Source organism: Populus alba, chromosome 13 (genome assembly GCF_005239225.2).
Source record: "Populus alba chromosome 13, ASM523922v2, whole genome shotgun sequence".
NCBI lineage: Eukaryota > Viridiplantae > Streptophyta > Magnoliopsida > Malpighiales > Salicaceae > Populus > Populus alba.
The window spans coordinates 7,908,230-7,926,498 of NC_133296.1; the positions used below are offsets into that span (position 1 = coordinate 7,908,230).

The following is an 18,269-nucleotide window of genomic DNA, read 5'->3' on the forward strand; positions in this document are numbered from 1 at the left end:
CAAGTGGCCAAGTTGGCCAACTATCTTCACATGCCCTACTATAAATGAAAACAAAACAAAATGAATTGAATTGAATTTTTAATTTATGAAAACAATGGATTCGAAAGCGACGTATATCTGTCGTGTCTGCATCTCCTAGCACATCAGAGATTCCTAAGAGCTATTCAGTATTATAAAATGTTAGGTGACTTGTGCTTATGGCCAGAGTCAATTTAATTATAGTATTTAATTTGAATTCAATTTATTAATAAATTAAATCTACATGTTTGAAATAAATAGAATTCAATTCATTTTATTTTTTTATATTACCCTCATCACCTTCATCTCATTTCTTCAAAGTTCTATAATAAAAAAGATAGGTATTTTTTTAAAAAAAGTTTTAACATTAATTTTTTTCTATTTGAAATTATAAATCAAAGGGGTTAATATCTAATTTATTTTAATATAATTTTTAGAGATTGAATTCTATGTAAAATTTAATTCTTAACACTAAAAATATTTTAAATATGAGATATTATTAAAAATTTCTAATTTAATTTAGTGATTTCAAAACATGCATGGGTTTTTGAAATTGGTGCTTATCAACCGGATGGGTTGGGAGAGGGAAAAAAGAAACTTCTGCCGCGTGCAATGATCCTTCCTTCAGGTTTTACGGGCTCTTCGTTTCTTTCTTTTACAACATCATGAAAGTGATTTCTCTTTGTGGTGTATTTTTAGTACTTAAAAGAACATGTTAATTAGACCAAAAAGTTCACCTTTTTTTTTTAAAAAAATTATTCTTGTTTGTTGATTTGCTAATTTGTGTAAGGGGATGTTTTAGAGTATGATTGTGGTTATTTTTTTAAAAGTGTTTTCGCTCATAAATGCATTAAAATAATATCTTTTTTATTTTTTAAAAATTATTTTTGACATCAACACATTAAAATGATTTAAAACATAAAAAAATATTAATTTTAATTAAAAAATAAAAAAATATTCAACTATTTTCAACCGATGTTGATTCATTCATAGATTCATAGGTTATAAGGGATTTTGGGCTAGTGACTAGTATATTCTGTTTGGTAATGTGATAGAGGGGTTTTTTTTTGTTAAAAAAAACCTTTTGACCCTTTTGAATTTTGACTAAGCAATGCAAGGGCTCTGAAAAGTGTAGAAAAAGTCAAGGGTATTAAAATCAAGAATTAACTTGTAAAATTATATGATTTTACAAAGTAAACATATACTTTCCGTCTAAAATTGAGCTAACATAAAAAAGTAATAAAGCCAGACTAAGATCAAGTAAAATCATGATTTTACTACCCATTTTACAATAATTCCAAATTTTTAATTATTATCTTCCTTAATTATTTTTACTACCCCTTGTATTTACTCATTAATACATGAGCCCACAAGTGCTTGTATCTATAGATTCTTTCTTTAATCAATAGTGCATAGATAAAGAAAACATGGTCTTACTTGAACACTTCCTAACAAATAAAAAATTATTTATTACGGAACAAAACTTTAAAAATTCTTATTTCATAAAAATATTTTTACGGACAAGAGTGACAAACAATACTTTAAAGTCTGATCTACGATGTGTCTATGCCAAAATATCATAGTCTTTTTAAACAAGTTTACACTATTATGATTTATCTATAGAAAATTTCATAACTTGTCTAAGACATGATCTAACAAGAAACAAGACTTCAAAATTAAAAAAAATAAAAAGGTACAACTTTGAATTGTTTGATTTATTATTTGTTTTAGATCATACAAGGTGTATAGTTCTTTAATGATTCTCTTGTTGAAGTTCATAGTGTGTAACAAACAATATCAGTCTGTTGTTATCTAAAATAAATACTACATTTATTTAATTAGTGATTTTACATAACAAGATGATAATATCATAGCTAAGTGGGCATAAAGTGGGGAGTTTTCTCAAACCAATCCCTCGACTAATTGAGATCATCAGGTGAGAATTTTTGCATGTCCATGGTTTTCCATAGGCTGAACGCCCAAATCAAAAAAGCTTTCCATTGCTGCCTTGTAGAAAACCTCATTGAACCATGACGGGGATGGTGAAGCAGATGATATGGTGGCGAAGGTATCGTTCTATCGCTTTCAACTTCGGAGTACTCTTGGTTGTCAATCTCATGATCCGACGATCCTGACCCTTCAAATGAAGTCTCGTAGTAGTCAATGTCATGATCCCCTTCTGAACCTTCAAAAGACTCTTGGTTGTAAATGTCATGATCCAACGCTAGAGATTGATCGTAGTTGCTCCGTCCAAATGGATGTGTCTTTATCACATGGATCCCACATCGTACCACTTCACACCATTCGGACCTTAATATCACATGTAGTTCCAATCCAGCATCTCCGCAGTATTTTTCCATTGTCATCTCACGTCTACTTATCACTCTTAGCCACCTACAACGAAAATAGGGTATTGCATGTGTAGCTTCAAACAACTGAATGCCGTTGCTTTTATTTTTTATAATAGCCTTGAATTCTTGATTCCCACCACCACCACCTGAACAAAGAGCCCAAATGACCAAGCCTTCGAAATCTAGAGGTATATCAAATGATAATGAACATCCTTCTCCACCATAGCTGAACCATTTTGGAATGATAGAATAATCGCAGGGAACCAAAAAAGCCTTGAAGGGAATAAAATACTCGAGAAAATGATAACTGAAGATTCTCTGCATAAATATTGAATTCAAGGAATGCTGAGATTTTAGACACCGATTAATATATATATATATATATATATATATATATATATATATATATATATATATATATATCTGTGCGCGCGCCCAATTGTGTGTTTATTTGTGTGCAAGAGGGACAGGACTAGTACCTGAAGAAGCCGATCCTTGGTATTTTTTGATAAATTGCCGTCAATGTCAATGAAATTGCACAGCGCATATTGAGACATATATGGTGGTGCAGGTATTACGACTCTATCTCTTCCAACTTCAGACTCATGATCCCACTCTGACCCTTCAAATGAATCTGTCTTTTCAACTATCACATGGATCCCACATTCAAACACATCAGCGTCTTCTCCCGTATAAAGTCCCACGCACAGTTCCAATTCCTTTTTTTTTTTTGAAAGATGTGTATATTATATAAGCGTCAAAGTCTGACGGGAATAGAACAAAAGCTACGCAATATCTTAATATGGCATAAAGTCATATTAAGGATAAAGCGCAACTTAAGATAAACCAAAGCAAAGAAAACCATACAAAATCCATCCAAATGAGCTGAAACTAAACATTCCTCAACAAAACAAAACAGAAAATACTCAAAGACATAATGGGAGAAGAAACAATAGCAAGCCCATAGAAAAATGGTGGATTCAAAGCCAGGCAACAAATTCACTTGATCTCCGCACTCCTTGCTTAGCCAAACCATCTGCCATGCAATTACTTTCACGAAAGATATGAGAGAAGGTGATTGAAACAAAATATGCTTTCAGTCTATTAACATAGGAGAACAAATTATGATGCTTCCAGTGACGACTGAGAGGATTATTCATCCAGCGAATAGCATTGACAGAGTCAGATTCGATGATGAGGTGTTGATGGTGTAAATGACAATTAGATGCTGATAGATCAATGGCTTTCACAATAGCCCTTAACTCAGCAATATTAGAGTCTAAAATACCAACTGGAATAGAGAACATACCGAGCACATGGCCATGATGATTTCGCAGCACACCACCTATTCCAGAGGGGCCTGGCTTACCAAGAGAAGAGCCGTCCACATTCCATTTGAGCCTATTAATCATAGGAGGAGACCATATATTTTTAATCCTGAAAGAGTGAGCATTGGACCACCGAAGCAAGCCATCTGCCGATCTGATCAGATCTGAAGGGGAGTATGGAAAATCTGAATGGATAGCTTTTAGCCAAAGACATAGACGGGTGATAATAAGAAAAAAAATTGAGTCATAATCAGGTGTCTTCTGTTGGAAAATGAGATCATTTCGAAGGAGCCAAAGAGACCATGCCACTGAGAAGAACAACATCAACCATGCCTTCCTTTGAAAATTACCATGCACCATGGAAGACCATTGAGACCACATATCTGAGAAGCTCTTTGGGCAACACCAAACTAAACCCCACCATTTAATGATTTTGGACCAAATGAGCCAATGCTTATGGCAGTGAAGCAGAATATGGTCCACCGATTCTGCTTCAACAAGGCAAATAGGGCAATTTGATTCCGAGCTACTCAAGATACCTCTTCGAACCAACATACATCGGGTGTTGAGTCTGTTAATGATAGCCATCCAGCAAAAGATCTCTACCTTAGGAGGGACAATACCTTTCCAAAATCCAGCAAATGAGAAGGCATTGTTTGTGGAAGGCTTTGGACTCAACAATCCGCAGAGAGATTTCACTGAAAATCTTCCTGAATTATTGTCCTTCCAAATTAGTCTATCCTCTCCATCTTTGTCCATGAGTACTATTGATAGGATTGCATATAGTTGATCAAGCAAGCCAATGTTGCGCCCCCGTAGTGGACGTATCCATGAAAAAAAACCAAATCCACTCATACCCTTCCCACATTCCCATCTTAGCAATGGTGGCATCTTTGTCATTGGATAATTGGAAAAGTGTAGGGAAGTGATCTGCTAAACAGTGATTATTAAGCCAGCAATCAAGCCAAAACAAAGTTTTCTTGCCATTTCCGATAAGGACCAAAGATTGCTCATTCACAATATCCTGCAACTTATTATTTCTCACACAATGATTGACAATCCGAGACCATGTAGTTGCAGTTCCTGGAATAGGAGCTTGCAGCAGCAGATTAGAGCAATTGGTGTTGTAGATGCTTTTGATCACACCCTTCCACATACTTGATTCCTCCAACCTAAACCTCCATAACCATTTAAAGAGCAGAGCTGTATTTTTGTCCATCTTAGCACAGTTCCAATTCCTCATCTTCATAATATTCTTTCATTGCCATCTCGCTTAGACTTATGTATCTCAACCAATTTCTACCGACACATTGAATTACAGTTGCTTCAAACAATTGAATACCGTTGCTTTTATTTTTTATACACAATTTGGCGGTACCAAAAAGACATATCAAGCATTGACAGGCAACCCCAACGACCAAGCCTTGGAAAACTGGAGGTACATGAAATGATAATGAACTTCCTTTTCCACGGTAGCTGAACCAATTTGGAATCAGAGTGAACTTATCTCTGGCTGAACGTATTGAAGAGAATTTGATACCCGTAACCACCGTAGCATAGTGCCTGTATATATTAGACATTAATTAATGTATATATAGTATGTGCTTATTTGTGTGCATGAGAAACATAAATAGTACCTCAACAAGACTTTTCTTATAATTATTTGGTAACTTGCTCTTGGTAACAGAGAGAATAATCCAGCCATGATTACTTAGACCTTCCATGCCTTGAATCTCTATTAAATCCGGACAACCAAACAGATCCAGGCTTAGATATTTTTTTGCTTCGATTGGTAGTCTTACCCATTGCATTGATTTGCAACCAAATGTATCTAAATGTTTTAAATTTGAGGGAAGCTCTGGGATTGATACAAGATTTCTGCATTCCTGAACGGTCAAAAGCCGCAGCTTAGAAAGGATGCCGATGCCAGAAGGCAGACTAAAGAACTCGTTTCTTGATAGATCCAACTCTTCAAGAGAGGACAAACCTCCAAAATCAACACAATTAGTTGCGCGTTCAGACAAACCATAACCACCAAGTTTTAGCTTTCCCAATACTCTCCAAATAGTGGAAGTTGGACTTAGCAGAAAAGCTGAAATCCAAGAAGAATTTGGTGAAGGCCGATATGGTAAGTTCCAGTCCCACTTCCAGTGTCCGCGCAATGACAACTTCCTCAAACACTTTAAATGTCCAACTGAAGAGAGAAATTGCTCGTTGTTAATTCCATCTGCTAGAAGCTCAGTGAAGGACTCGATATCACTCATGCACTCCGGCAGCTCCTTAAGTTGTGAACACCCTGAAATGTTCAAACATACAAGAGACTTTGAATGTCCAATAGATTGATCTACCTCAACTAAACTTGAGCAACCTTCAAGCAGTAGTTTCTCTAGTCTTGAACTATGCAAGTTTGGTGTTTTCACAAGGTTCTTTGAATAACTAAGATCAAGAATCTTTAGATTGTTGAGCATCTGTCAGAGCAGAGAGAAAAATCATTAAAAAGTAATCATCAAAAGTTCTCTAGACAAATTTTTGGGCATTTTGGTATGTTTTGCACCTTGTTTTCCTTCCATAGTTCTCTGATGTTACTGTACTGCATATCAATAACAACTACGTAGTCCAGTGAAAAGTTGGATGGTAAAAATTCCAAAGGACATTCAAGCCAACAAATCCACGTCAACACTTTAGAAAGCCGCTTGAAAGATCCGGTGAGTTCTGCTCCATTGATTCGGAGTAATTTTAACAATTTCATTTTTGTAAATGATCCTGTGCTTAGTGATTTGTCTTCTGATCTTCTCAGATCTAGTGTAAGGCCCTTTACAACCTCTGTTCCCTAAAAAAGAAAAAAAAATCAATAGAACTCTCATATCATTGTTTGTAATGAGTTTGCAATAAAGATACAAATGAATGTGCTTTTCTGTATGCATTGAGTTCTTACCATCTGCATCTTGAGTACTATCCACGCATCCTCTTGACTCCAAATTCTGCTCCTTCGTGTAGGATTTTCAGGTGACTCTTCCTTAACGATCTCCCTTCCCATCCCTCGTAATAGATCATGCATTCCTATAATTCCAGAATCATCAACTTTAATCAGAGACCGTTCAATGAGAGTTCCGAAATCATCTTCTGGATTGTAATCATAACGTCCTTCTAGCACTTTTGCTACGTATTCTTTGTTTCTACCAATAAAGAAGCATGCAATATCAAGAAATGTATTCTTTAGTGTAGATTCATCCAGTGTGTCAAAACTTATTCTAAGTTTTTTCTGAATTTCACTGTTTGGAAATTTTCTCAATCTGTCAATTACAGATTCCCATCTAGCTTGGTTTTTCCCATACAAACAAGAACCTAAAACCTTAAGAGCTAAAGGAATTCCTCCACAGTATTCAACTACATCATTCGAAAGCTCGACATAATCTTTTGTTGGTTTGGTGTCCCTAAACGCATGCCTACAGAAAAGCTGAAGGGAGTCACCCTGGTTCAATTCTTGAAGCTGGTATCTTTGATCAGCTTCAAGAAGTAAGCTTTCATCTGTAGTTGTAATTATTACCCTACTTCCAGGGCCTAACCAACTTGGCTCTCCCATCAAATCAAGTAGTCGGTCTGGACGATCCACATCGTCAAAAACAACAAGAACTCTTTTGTGCCGAAGTCGTTCTTTAATCAGAACCTTTCCTCTATCAACATTATTGATCTTCTCAGCATTTTGTCTTAAAATATCATGAAGTAGTTGTTGTTGCAAAAGAACCATATCCTTAGATTCTGATTTTTCTTTAACATTCAAAAGAAAAGAGCTCCCCTCGAATTCATCGCAGAGTTTGTTAAATACTTCTTTTGCTATAGTCGTCTTTCCTATTCCTGGCATCCCATGTATGCCCACAATGCAAACCTTCTCTGTTGCATTACTTACGAAGTCTCTGATTTCGTTGACAAGGGGATCAATACCTACTGGGTGAGTACCAACATTCATGTCCTTGGGATACAATTTGTTCCACACTTCCTTGATAATATATTGGATAAATTTTGCTTCATGCCTGTTCATAGACAAAAGCAAGTTAATAGTGAGAGAATTAAGTATGTTCAAAAAGTATTTTAGTGTTTCACATTTTAAAAAATATAATGTATAATGACTCCATGAATGTGTGGACGTGAATCTTATAGAAAAAAGGCATACCCATTTGCCATATCTTTGAGATTCCATCCGGATAGATTTCCTGCCTCTTCAAGAGCTTCTCTCCACTCCTTCACCTTCTCTTCAGAACGTTCTTCATGTTTAACAAATGCTTCTGCAAAATTGCCAGTCTGTTTTCTCACATCTGAAGGATCAATGTCATAGAATATAGGAAGAGCAATCTGACCAGTTTTCCTATATTTGCACTTAAAAATCTCCACTAGTTCATCTAGACACCATCTAGAAGAAGCATATCCTTTTGAGAAGACCACTATAGATATCTTTGATTCTTGAATTGCCTCGAGGAGATGTTGGGAGATTTCTTCTCCTCTAGGAAGTTCATCATCATCTCGAAAAGTGTGGATTCCTGCTTGGACTAAGGCAGTATATAGATGATCTGTAAATGTCTTGCGAGTATCTTCTCCTCTAAGACTCAAAAAGACATCATAGGCCCCTTGTGCTCTAGATGGAGAAGAATCTGGCTCTGTCATGGCAGCTACAGAAATTAAGGCACGATTAATTAATTAGCGATGAAGCGATTGCAGGAGGTATCTGCTATCTTGCAATTATAACTAGTAAGGGATACATGTGAAGTGATCATCAAAGACAATACAAATATATGAATGTGCTGAGTAGGAATTTCAACGCAATTACTATTAGAGAGTAAGGTAAGAAAATATTCATTCATTGAGTTTCACCTAATACTTCAAGTTTAAGAACCAGAGAGCATAAAACAATAGCATTTAAAAAGCTTACTGAGGTCAGCTTTTCTTCTCTTTCGCGAGGATGAATCATTTTCTTCATCTTTGGATTGTTTGCGTTTTTCTTTCGGCATTCTAAAATGGAATGATCTTGTTCTAGAAGACATCCAAGGAATTAACTCAATAAACTCATCAATGATGTCTATCTGAACATAAAGCTTTCAAATTATTGTTATGAGTGAAGACATGAAATTAAAACAAGAAAGAAGCAAAGAAGAGGTAGAGCTATACCTCTATATAACAAAGGGTTGGTTGGATTCCACACAAGCTATGAAATTGCAGCAATCTGGGAAAGAGGTTAGCTGATTAATCAATACTGCTTCCAGCTAGCTGCCTTTGTTTGACGTCTCAGAACTGAAAGGCATCGATTGATGCTTGACGCGTTACAGCTGGGAAAAGGCTTCTTCTTAGAAATTTAAGATGGACGATGGCTGTATTATCATTGAACCTTAGCTCAAGCAGCTCAACCACTTTGCTTCCCATCTCTAATCACGAGCCTCCTTGAAACTTCAGTATAATTTTTTTTTCCAGGTCTAGCCTCGGGATGATATTCTCAAACCCCCCAAACTCATAAATCATAAGGTGCAATAATTGTTAAAGATAGAAGGAAACATGTACAGGAAAGAGAGGAAGGAGATTTCTCTAGCATTTTTTTCCAACGAAGACTTTTCGTTTTCAAAGGAGATGGCATAATCACATAGTGTCTAGCACCATTGATTAGAAAACCGCGTTGTTGGGGTATTCTAGCCTGATTAAAATTGTGATAATTGTGGTGATTTAAAATGTTATTTATTTAAAAATATATTAAAATAATTTTTTTAGTTTTTAAAAATTATTTTTTATATTAATATATATCAAAACCACATAAAAAATTTAAAAAAATTATTTTAAATAAAAAAATTAAAATTTATTAAAAAAGTATAAACTCAATTTATTTTTTCAAGTATCATTGAATGAGGAAAAAAAAATCTCCATTAATCACTTTTTCAAAAGAAATTTTTCAAAAATTAAAATTTTTTTATTAACTTCAAATTAATTTGTTTTAAGTTTTTTTTTAATTATTTTAATGTGCTAATGTTAAAAATAATTTTTAAAAAATAAAAAAATATTATTAATATTTATTTTAATACAAAAAATTATTTAAAAAACAACCACAACCATACTCAACACACGCTGTAAATCTTTCTCCCCGGTCGGCAGCATTGATTACAAAACCGCGTTGTTGGGTATGTCATTGGCAGCATCACAATCAAATGGGCATAAATTTCCACACGGGAAACTCAGAAGGCTCTGATGTAGCCTCTCCATGAAACTCCCAAATTAGATTTTTGTATAAACAACCCATTGATAGCTTCTAGCTCTTCGAGAAACTGGTCAACCAGCTATTTGTCTTCACAGTATGTTATTTTCACTTTTAATTCTCTGATAACTTTTGCTTCTCTTTCCGGTTGCCTTTGGCTAGTTTGACCTAGGTAACATGCCCTTTATACTTCTTGGGTATGTTTTTGTAATTTTATATAATTTTTTCCCTTCTATACATTTACTCTTTTCTAAAAAAAAAAAAAAAGTAATACATGTGGAAGGTCCAAAAAATAATAACATAATAAAGAAGCTCATCTTTCTGTTAAAGTATGCCGCGTCTGAATCCTCTGGTTTGTCTGCAGGTGTTTCCCTCAACGTATTGACATAAACTTTGGGAATGTTGGAGGCAAAATGCTTGGTGCAGTTCTTCCTAATATGAGAGTTCATGGTCGCATTGCTGTATGCGGAATGATCTCCCAGTACGAACTTGATCGACCTGATAGCATAAACAATTTGACAGAAATTCTCTTAAACTGCTCCATAAGCAAGGATTTATGGTTTTTGATTATCCAGGCACATGTATCAAGTTCCTAGACTTTATGTTGCTTTTGTTTTCTGTTGGGTGCTGAGAATTGGAAAGAAAATGTGTTTAGGAAAGTAAAGTTTTTGGCTTTATGGGTTAGGACAAGTGGGAATTGTGGAGGGTTTTGTTTAATGTTCTTTTCGAGTGATAAGAGGATGAAATTGGTGCCATTGTTGTGATTTTTGTTGAAAGCTTATAGCCTTTATTGAAAGGCTATTGATTCCTGTTGACAATTTAGGACTTAAAACAGTTGATCAATGGAGTTAAACTTAACAATCTATCAAGCCCGTGGACTATAGTCAATATGTTGTGGATTTCTAAGGAAGAATGTCTATTGAAAATTGTGTCTCTTAATTTATCAATCTTGCTCTCATTGCCTACTTGTTATAACTGGAAAAGAAAGACGGGGACTAGTTGCATGGGAATATTTCTGTTGCAAAGCATTGGAGAGACATATACCTAAATGGAAATGAATTGTTTGATATTTTATTTCTAAGAATTTTGAACATATATGTGTGGTGGAAACTTGCCAGCCATTACGTGGGTATGGAGTGGGGAAAGTGCTGAACATATATGGTGCTGTTAATACTTTCGGTTTTAGGCCATCCCTGGTAATCATTGAATCTGGGAAATAATTTTTACTTACAAAAAACTTAATCTTGTACTTCCCAATTTTCCATCTATTAATGGGCCTACAGCTCATGTTCTGTAACTCTTGAGCACCATACAGTGCATGATTGTTTCCTATGAGGGAGCACAAACACAAGGCATAGTTTCTTCATGAAATTTCATCCATTGACATCACATTGAAGAGTTTGACAACAACATTGGATCTTGCTTTTCCTTTCTTGCATGTTAGCTGTGACCCCCTCCATTGGTTGGGTGATTGACCCTGAGATATATAGTATCTTTGTCTCTTCTCATGATTAAACAGGTTGATTTATTGAAGAACAAATTTGGGTTTGATGAGGCTTTTAATTACAAAGAGGAGCCTGACTTAAATGCTGCTCTGGGAAGGTCAGTATATGTAAATGTTATTGCATTAAAGCCAACTCACTGATATTTTTCAAGTCATCTGTTGCCATCCCATGGAGATTATATTTCTCCCAAATTTCACCAGCATGAAGTGGACATCTAAAACCATTGATCACAAAAATGTTGTAGAGAACATATTATTTGGAGAGGGGAGGGGAGGGGAGGGGGAAGGAATGGGGTGATAAACATCACATTAGCTGTAGCAATATTATTTCAAGCATTGATGGTAACTGGCCTCCAACTGTTACAGATACTTCCCTGAAGGCATTGACATATATTTTGAAAATGTTGGGGGCAAGATGCTTGATGCCGTGCTTCCAAACATGAGATTTCGTGGCCGCATTGCGGTATGTGGAATGATCTCCCAATACAATCTTGACAAACCTGAAGGTGTATTTAATTTAATGACTGTCGTATACAAGCGGGTACGCATAGAAGGATTTGTGGTTACAGATTATTATGATCAATATCCCAAGTTCCTAGACTTTGTATTGCCTTGCATAAGAGAGGGAAAGATAAAGTACATGGAAGACATTTCTGAAGGACTCGAGAATGGCCCTGCAGCACTGGTAGGCCTTTTCAGTGGACAAAATGTTGGGAAAAAGCTGGTTGTAGTTGCTCGTGAGTGATTGTTGCCCATTGTATCTTTTTCTTTGTTTCTAGCTTGGACAATGGCTGTTATCATTTTAAAAGTCGAAGGTGGTTGTGCGCGCATATTTTCTGTGTAATGGCTGTGTTAATAATTCAAGCCTGGACAAATTTGGTTTAATGATTTATCCTTCTCTGAGTGTGGTTCCGACTGCTATACTTATAATATTCATTTTTCTCCTGCTTCAAAGCCATAGATTTTTCATGTAGAAAGATTTATTTTCATGTTGAAGAAACAATGAAAAACCTTCTCCCTGCAGTAAATACTGTCACATGTATGGTGCTGAAAAAGGAAAAAAAAAAACCTCTGAACCCTCCTTTTTGTGGGGCCTGTGCTTTAATCTCTTTCTGTAAGATGGCATCTTGGGTCTTTACAATGTGGGTCGTTATTGTTGAACCTTTTTTTGGTTGTTTTTGTTGCTAGAAAGCCTTATTGCTTTTAATTTTTGAATATTTAATGTGCCTGGGATTTTATTTTTAAACATTGAAAAAAAATTATGATCTAGACAATGCATACTAGAGAGGAGAATCTAGCAAGTTATGAAATTGCTCAGCTCATACATCGTTTTTATACTTCTTGGGGCATGTTTTTGGTACTTTTGTATAAATTTTTCCCTTCTATACAATTACTATTTAAAAAAAAAAAAAAAGTAATATATGTGGAAGGTCCAAAAAACAATAACATAATAAAGAAGCTAATCTTTCTGTTAAAGGATGCCGCGTCTGAATCCTCTGGTTTGTCTGCAGGTGTTTCCCTCAACGTATTGACATAAACTTTGAGAATGTTGGAGGCAAAATGCTTGGTGCAGTTCTTCCTAATATGAGAGTTCATGGTCGCATTGCTGTATGCGGAATGATCTCCCAGTACGAACTTGATCGACCTGATAGCGTAAGCAATTTGACAGAAATTCTTTTAAACTGCTCCATAAACAAGGATTTATGGTTTTTGATTATCCAGGCACGTATACTAAGTTCCTAGACTTTGTGTTGCCTTATGTAAGAGATGAAAAGATGGGTTTGAAAGGAGCCCTCCCTGCAGCACTAGAAAGCCTTTTTACCGGTCTTAGCATTGGAAAAGGAGTAGTAGTAGTTGCTCGCGACTGATCAATTTTATCAAGCCCTACTGCACTTAGCATTTGTAACATCCTATAGTTAACATGTTTCTTGTCACCAAAGAATGAAGTTTAAGATCTATGTGCTATGAGATATTGTTCCAAATTCTTTCAGTCGGTGATTTCTGTTTACAAATGACAGAGCTGTAGATGTATTTCATTAGCTATATATCTTAGCATCTCTGGAATAGCAAATTCTAGTAGGGTCATCAGATTCATTATCGCCATCGATCAAGCCTAAGAAAAGAATCATTAAAATTAGTAACTCAGAAGTTAAACCAGGATCAAGGTGAGGTATTCTAAGTTGGCTGTACTGTACTTTTTCATTCAATTAATTATGCAGATGCAAATAATTGATCAACGTTTTTGGAGTAAGAGAACACTGGTAAGGACATCAAGAGCAGCTGCCTTGTTCTTTATCAAGCCAACAAAAACTAGTACCTCTCAAATTTCAGGTTTCTTTAATCCCTAACTGCTCAATTAAAAGCTTGAAAAAGTTGAACTATACACAGAATTTTTTTGTTCTTTTGATTAGAAAGTCCATTTTATTTTATATAAGAAAGCAAATAAAGAGGTAGTCTGTATACAGAAAGTATGCAGAACCTAGAAAGAAAACCAGGGAAAATCTGCAGCAGCTAGGAGCAACAAAATGGCCATTTTGCAGCATCACAGCAGAAGCAGCTACCGAACTCATAACTTCAACTCAGGAAGAAAGAACCAAAACATGAAAGAAACAACAAGATTGAATTATCAAATTAAATATTTTTGAAACTAGAACCAAAGAAACCTTCTTGAGCTCGCTGTTATTGGCAAGTGAATTAATATTTGATCTCCAGCATTTGTTGAAAATGAAGCATGGTATTTTCCTTCAAACGAACCCATGCCTCAATGCCATCGCCATCGTTAGAGTCCAATAGCAGAATCCCCTCCATTGGTGCATACACGCTACTCACCCATTCTGGCCTTTCCCAACCAAAATCTGCTTCATAAATTGGAAACCGACTCCAGGAATTAAACAAATAGACATCTATTTCAGTTGTTTCAAATATTTCTTTCATCTTAAGCATCTTGTTTGTCACTATTGAAATTATGTCATCACCATTCGAAGCTTTAGCACATTCTGAGAAAGTGCTACTCATTTCTTCATGGATTCGATTTACCACATCATGAAGCTGCACTGTGCTGTCATCACCTGGAATGAATTGTGCAATTGACATGGTTCCAAAATTTCCACACATATTCCCTGGAATCGGTAGCGCTGTCCTCCTTCTCATGTCAACTATGTGTGTTAGATAAGAAGGACATAAGCATCCATGTCTGGCTTGAGAGGCCTTGATGAGAGCCCTCCATATGAAAGCTGTCACCACTTGCACTCGTGATGGTTCGTATTTCAGCGATCCTGAATTATTAACGTTGACATGAGCAGCTGCTTTCAGACTTGATAGAGCTGCGCCATTAAACACAATCCTTTTCTCGACAATCGTGTTATCTCTTTTGCTCCTCGGAGAAAAAGTCTTGATGGAAGACATATCTTTTGGTGGGCAGAAGGAAGACAATTGGAAACTTGGGGAGTGAACTTTGTCGATTCCTATTCTGCACGCGGTAGCCAAGCATCAACAAATGTAAACAAAGTGAATCCATCAACTATCTTGTGTGTCACAGATATACCAATGGCAAGTCCACCACATTCAAACATGTTGAACTGAACTATAAGCAAAGGGCTTTCTTCTGGTTGAAATAATGGTGGAGCTAAATGATTCCTCAGCTCGGTTACAAGCTCTCCTTCCTTGAGAAATTCAGAGAGGCAACCACTTTGCTTTGGCTTCCAAATATTCTGCCCCATTGTCGTTACAATCAATGAAGACACTTCCTTTCACGTATCTTCCTCCAAGTGGGTAATAAAGGGTCAAGATTTCTGATAAGGATTTTTGCAACTGCTTGCTTTTTTCTGCAGTATTAACACAATCTTCTTCACCACTGGCTGCGGTAGTAGAAAATGCACGATGTGTAATAATTTGAAGGAAAATTCTGATCTAAACAAGATATTTTCAATTTCTGAAGGTTGAGTGGAGTTGGAGATGATGGAGTTATCAACTTTCTAGCTAAGATCTGAACCTTCATATTCGAATTCTTTCGCTTTCGCTTTGCAAGAGATGATGTATAGATTTTTGTGAAGAAATTTCACACAAGCTAGAGGTTGGATTGCTTGAAAAACTTCTGTATAAACAATATAAAAATGTCTGCAGTGATTATTTAAGCTGATTCTGGTGCTTTGTTCCCAGCAAAAGCCAAACTGCTAAAAGATTTTATATTATACCTCGGGAAAAGGTGGGGTGGGGAGTAGTTAAGCTGTCTACTACTCTTCTGTTGGCATTGCCCTAACTTGTGAATCCTGAGACGTTGAATTTTATTAGTTAATTAACTTAAGCTAATCATGACATTGACAAAATAAAAATAAAAATAAAAATAAAAAATGAATTAAATATTTTATACAGCATCTGTCTTTTGGGTCCCTGGCTAGCACTGGAAACCAGAGAAGACAGCCTCTTCAAAAGTTGATGAACTTGTACATGAAAATGTCCTGTCACCCCTTGGTCTTACAAGGGTTGATTTGTTGTCTGGCTGGTATATATTAGGTACATTCCTGACGACGTAATGATTTCGAAAGATGCTTGATGCAGTGATGCTCTGTAATTGTTGAGACAGAGAAACTGGCGCTCCAGACTAATGCTCTATCTGTATTTCCCCATTCTACAGTTCCTCTGCAATTGTTGAGACAAAGAAATTGTTGAGACTAATGGATCGGGATTCTAGAATCTCAATCCATTAGTCTCCTTGAAAATGGCAGATCTTAATTTTTCTAACCTAAACCTCAAAAACCCATAACAATTCAATTAACCCATCATACTATAATCAATTCATCTATTAAACTCCAAAAACACAAAACTCCAAAACCCTAAATCTCATCAAGTCTAAAACCAAAGCTAATTACAACAATTATACTTATCAAAACATAAATCTTACCTTAATAACTCATTTCTTCAAACTTATCTTCTCCTTCCTTTATCTTTCACTCTCTTTCTTTCTCCTTTCCACTACCGGTTCTCTCTCTCTCTCTAATTTCAGATTCTCTCTTTTCTTTCCTTTTGTTTTTCTCTTCTTTTTATATTTATTAATTCTTTGTGCAATTATCTAAATTTCCCTCATTCATTTATACGTAATATCCACTCCTCTAAAGGGCATTGTTTCATTTTCCTACTCGAACCCTCTTTTTCATTTGCCAAGATGCTAGCTAATAGCCAGCAGGTAACATTCAAACATATACTTCTAATATCATGCTTTGAGAATGGAGATCGCCCTTGGCATCTGGATATCTCATATATATGCAAACATTTCCAGACTGATATTGCTCTTTCTATATTTTCCCGTTCTGAGTTTCCTCTGTGTAAAGATATTAAAGGACCTGATTGTGCCACATGTCAAGAGATTAGAGAATCAAGCAGTTAAAATTCTGTTAAGCAGTTAAAGTTCTGTTAATATTGTTAGACAGTTAAGAAAGTTTGTTAGTATTGTTGTAACCCATTTTTGGGTCCCCGAAAAAATAAAATAAATAGCCAAAGAAGGTTAGAAAAATAACAGGAGGCAGAAGCGCTCGGAAAATGGTCAGAAAATTGGTCAAGGAGTATAAAGATACAAAGATTGGATTTTTGACAATATATTCTTGAAGGATGAGAACCCTATTGAGAAGGAAATTTTGAATTTTGAGGAGAGAAGCCTAAATTTGGATGTTTATGGGTTTAATTGATTTTTATTGGATTTATAGGGGATTTGATTGCAAGAAAAATTGATTTTTAAGTCAATTTGGGCTTTAAATTGAAGAAATTTAAGTTCTGGGGCCAAATTATAATTTTTAGGATGTTATTAAGTCAAATCAGGGGCTTAATTGCATAAATATTGAAGTTTAATGGCCAATTAGGGGTTTAATTGTGAAAATCCGAAACCAGGGACCAATTTGGAAAAGGCACAAAGATAGGGGGGCTGTTTGGAATTGATTAAGGGGCCTAATTGAAGAAATTGGAAGTTTATTGATCAATTGAGGGCTAAATTGCATAAATCAGAGGCCAAGGACCAAAGTGGAAAAGGCGGCCAACTAGGCGGACAAGACCGAAATTGGCAGGGACGCAATTGAAAGGAATAAAAATAATTGGGGGACTGATGTGAACGTTGGCGCATTTCTGGCGCCACATTTAAATGAAACGGCGCGTTTTCTCCAAAACGACGCCGTTTCATGCGTTTAAAAAAAAAAAAAAAAAAAGAATAGAGACCAAACGGTGCCGTTTTGAACGGCACTGTTTCTCTTCTTCTTCCCCCCCGCATGCGTAGCAGAGGAGAGGAAAACCGGGGTTTTTGTCCCCGCCTCTCTCCTCACGTGCCATGGCCCGACGCCCCACACCTTGGGACCCCCAAAACCGAAGCCGCTGGCCGACCACCCGCCGTGCCACCGAACCCGAGAGAAGCACCTTGGCAGCGGCGCCTGCCGACCGACCGACCAGCACGCCTCGTTCCCCCATGCATGCCCCGATATGCCTATAAATAGAGAAGAAGCAGAGTGAGGAGGGGGGGACGAAAAAGGAAGGACCCGAAAAAGAAAGAGAAGAACCGAGACAGTGAGAGAGAGAGAGACCGAAAGAGAGAGAAACCACCGAACTTAAGAAACAGCCACCGAAAACCCAAAAGTTGAGAAGCTTGGGATTGTTGAAACTGAGAGGGAACTCAAGAAGCTGAAACAGAAGGAACGAACCGGTTGAACGACGACGAACCGTTGGAAAACAGCCGTAGCGCCGCCTGGAGTCGCCGTCCGTGAGCCACGACACTGTAGCACCGTCAGCAAGCCATCGTCTCCGCCGCGCCAGGTACGTCTCCTCCCCCTGCACACTTTCTTGTTAATCCGGGCGCAAGTTTT

General features: G+C 36.5%; 3 protein-coding genes across 3 annotated transcripts; 1 reads left to right on the plus strand and 2 right to left on the minus strand.

Annotated features, from left to right (window-relative positions):
• Positions 1–1,773: 1,773 nt before the first annotated feature.
• LOC118040586 (TMV resistance protein N-like) lies at positions 1,774–9,109 on the minus strand. Its single transcript, XM_073404078.1, is given in 11 exon segments — positions 1,774–2,687; positions 2,849–3,088; positions 4,698–4,869; positions 4,925–5,209; positions 5,211–5,260; positions 5,500–6,165; positions 6,252–6,527; positions 6,633–7,728; positions 7,869–8,361; positions 8,622–8,784; positions 9,014–9,109. Coding segments are annotated over 11 exon segments (4,287 nt in total). The 3' UTR covers positions 1,774–1,937.
• Positions 9,110–11,371: 2,262 nt separating this feature from the next.
• Positions 11,372–13,442, plus strand: LOC118040582 (NADPH-dependent oxidoreductase 2-alkenal reductase-like). Its single transcript, XM_035047554.2, has 3 exons — positions 11,372–11,528; positions 11,797–12,167; positions 12,942–13,442. The coding sequence occupies exons 1-3, from the start codon at positions 11,434–11,436 to the stop codon at positions 12,965–12,967; spliced, it is 492 nt and encodes a 163-aa protein (XP_034903445.2). The 5' UTR covers positions 11,372–11,433; the 3' UTR covers positions 12,968–13,442.
• A 395-nt stretch (positions 13,443–13,837) lies between these two features.
• On the minus strand, positions 13,838–15,455 carry LOC118040599 (acetyl-CoA-benzylalcohol acetyltransferase-like). Its single transcript, XM_073403820.1, has 4 exons — positions 15,309–15,455; positions 15,242–15,254; positions 14,919–15,176; positions 13,838–14,877 (listed from the first exon to the last, which is right to left on the minus strand). Exons 1-4 carry the CDS (start codon positions 15,425–15,427, stop codon positions 14,125–14,127), a joined length of 1,143 nt encoding a protein of 380 aa, XP_073259921.1. The 5' UTR covers positions 15,428–15,455; the 3' UTR covers positions 13,838–14,124.
• Positions 15,456–18,269: the final 2,814 nt, after the last annotated feature.

Coding starts and splice junctions, on each gene's coding strand:
- LOC118040582 (XM_035047554.2), top strand. CDS start 11,434: ATGATTAAACAGGTTGATTTATTGAAGAACAAATTTGGGTTTGATGAG. Junction 11,529..11,796: donor TTAAATGCTGCTCTGGGAAG/GTCAGTATATGT, acceptor CAACTGTTACAG/ATACTTCCCTGAAGGCATTG. Junction 12,168..12,941: donor AAAGCTGGTTGTAGTTGCTC/GTGAGTGATTGT, acceptor GTTTGTCTGCAG/GTGTTTCCCTCAACGTATTG.
- LOC118040599 (XM_073403820.1), bottom strand. CDS start 15,427: ATGAAGGTTCAGATCTTAGCTAGAAAGTTGATAACTCCATCATCTCCA. Junction 14,878..14,918: donor CTTTGTTTACATTTGTTGAT/GCTTGGCTACCG, acceptor GACAAAGTTCAC/TCCCCAAGTTTCCAATTGTC.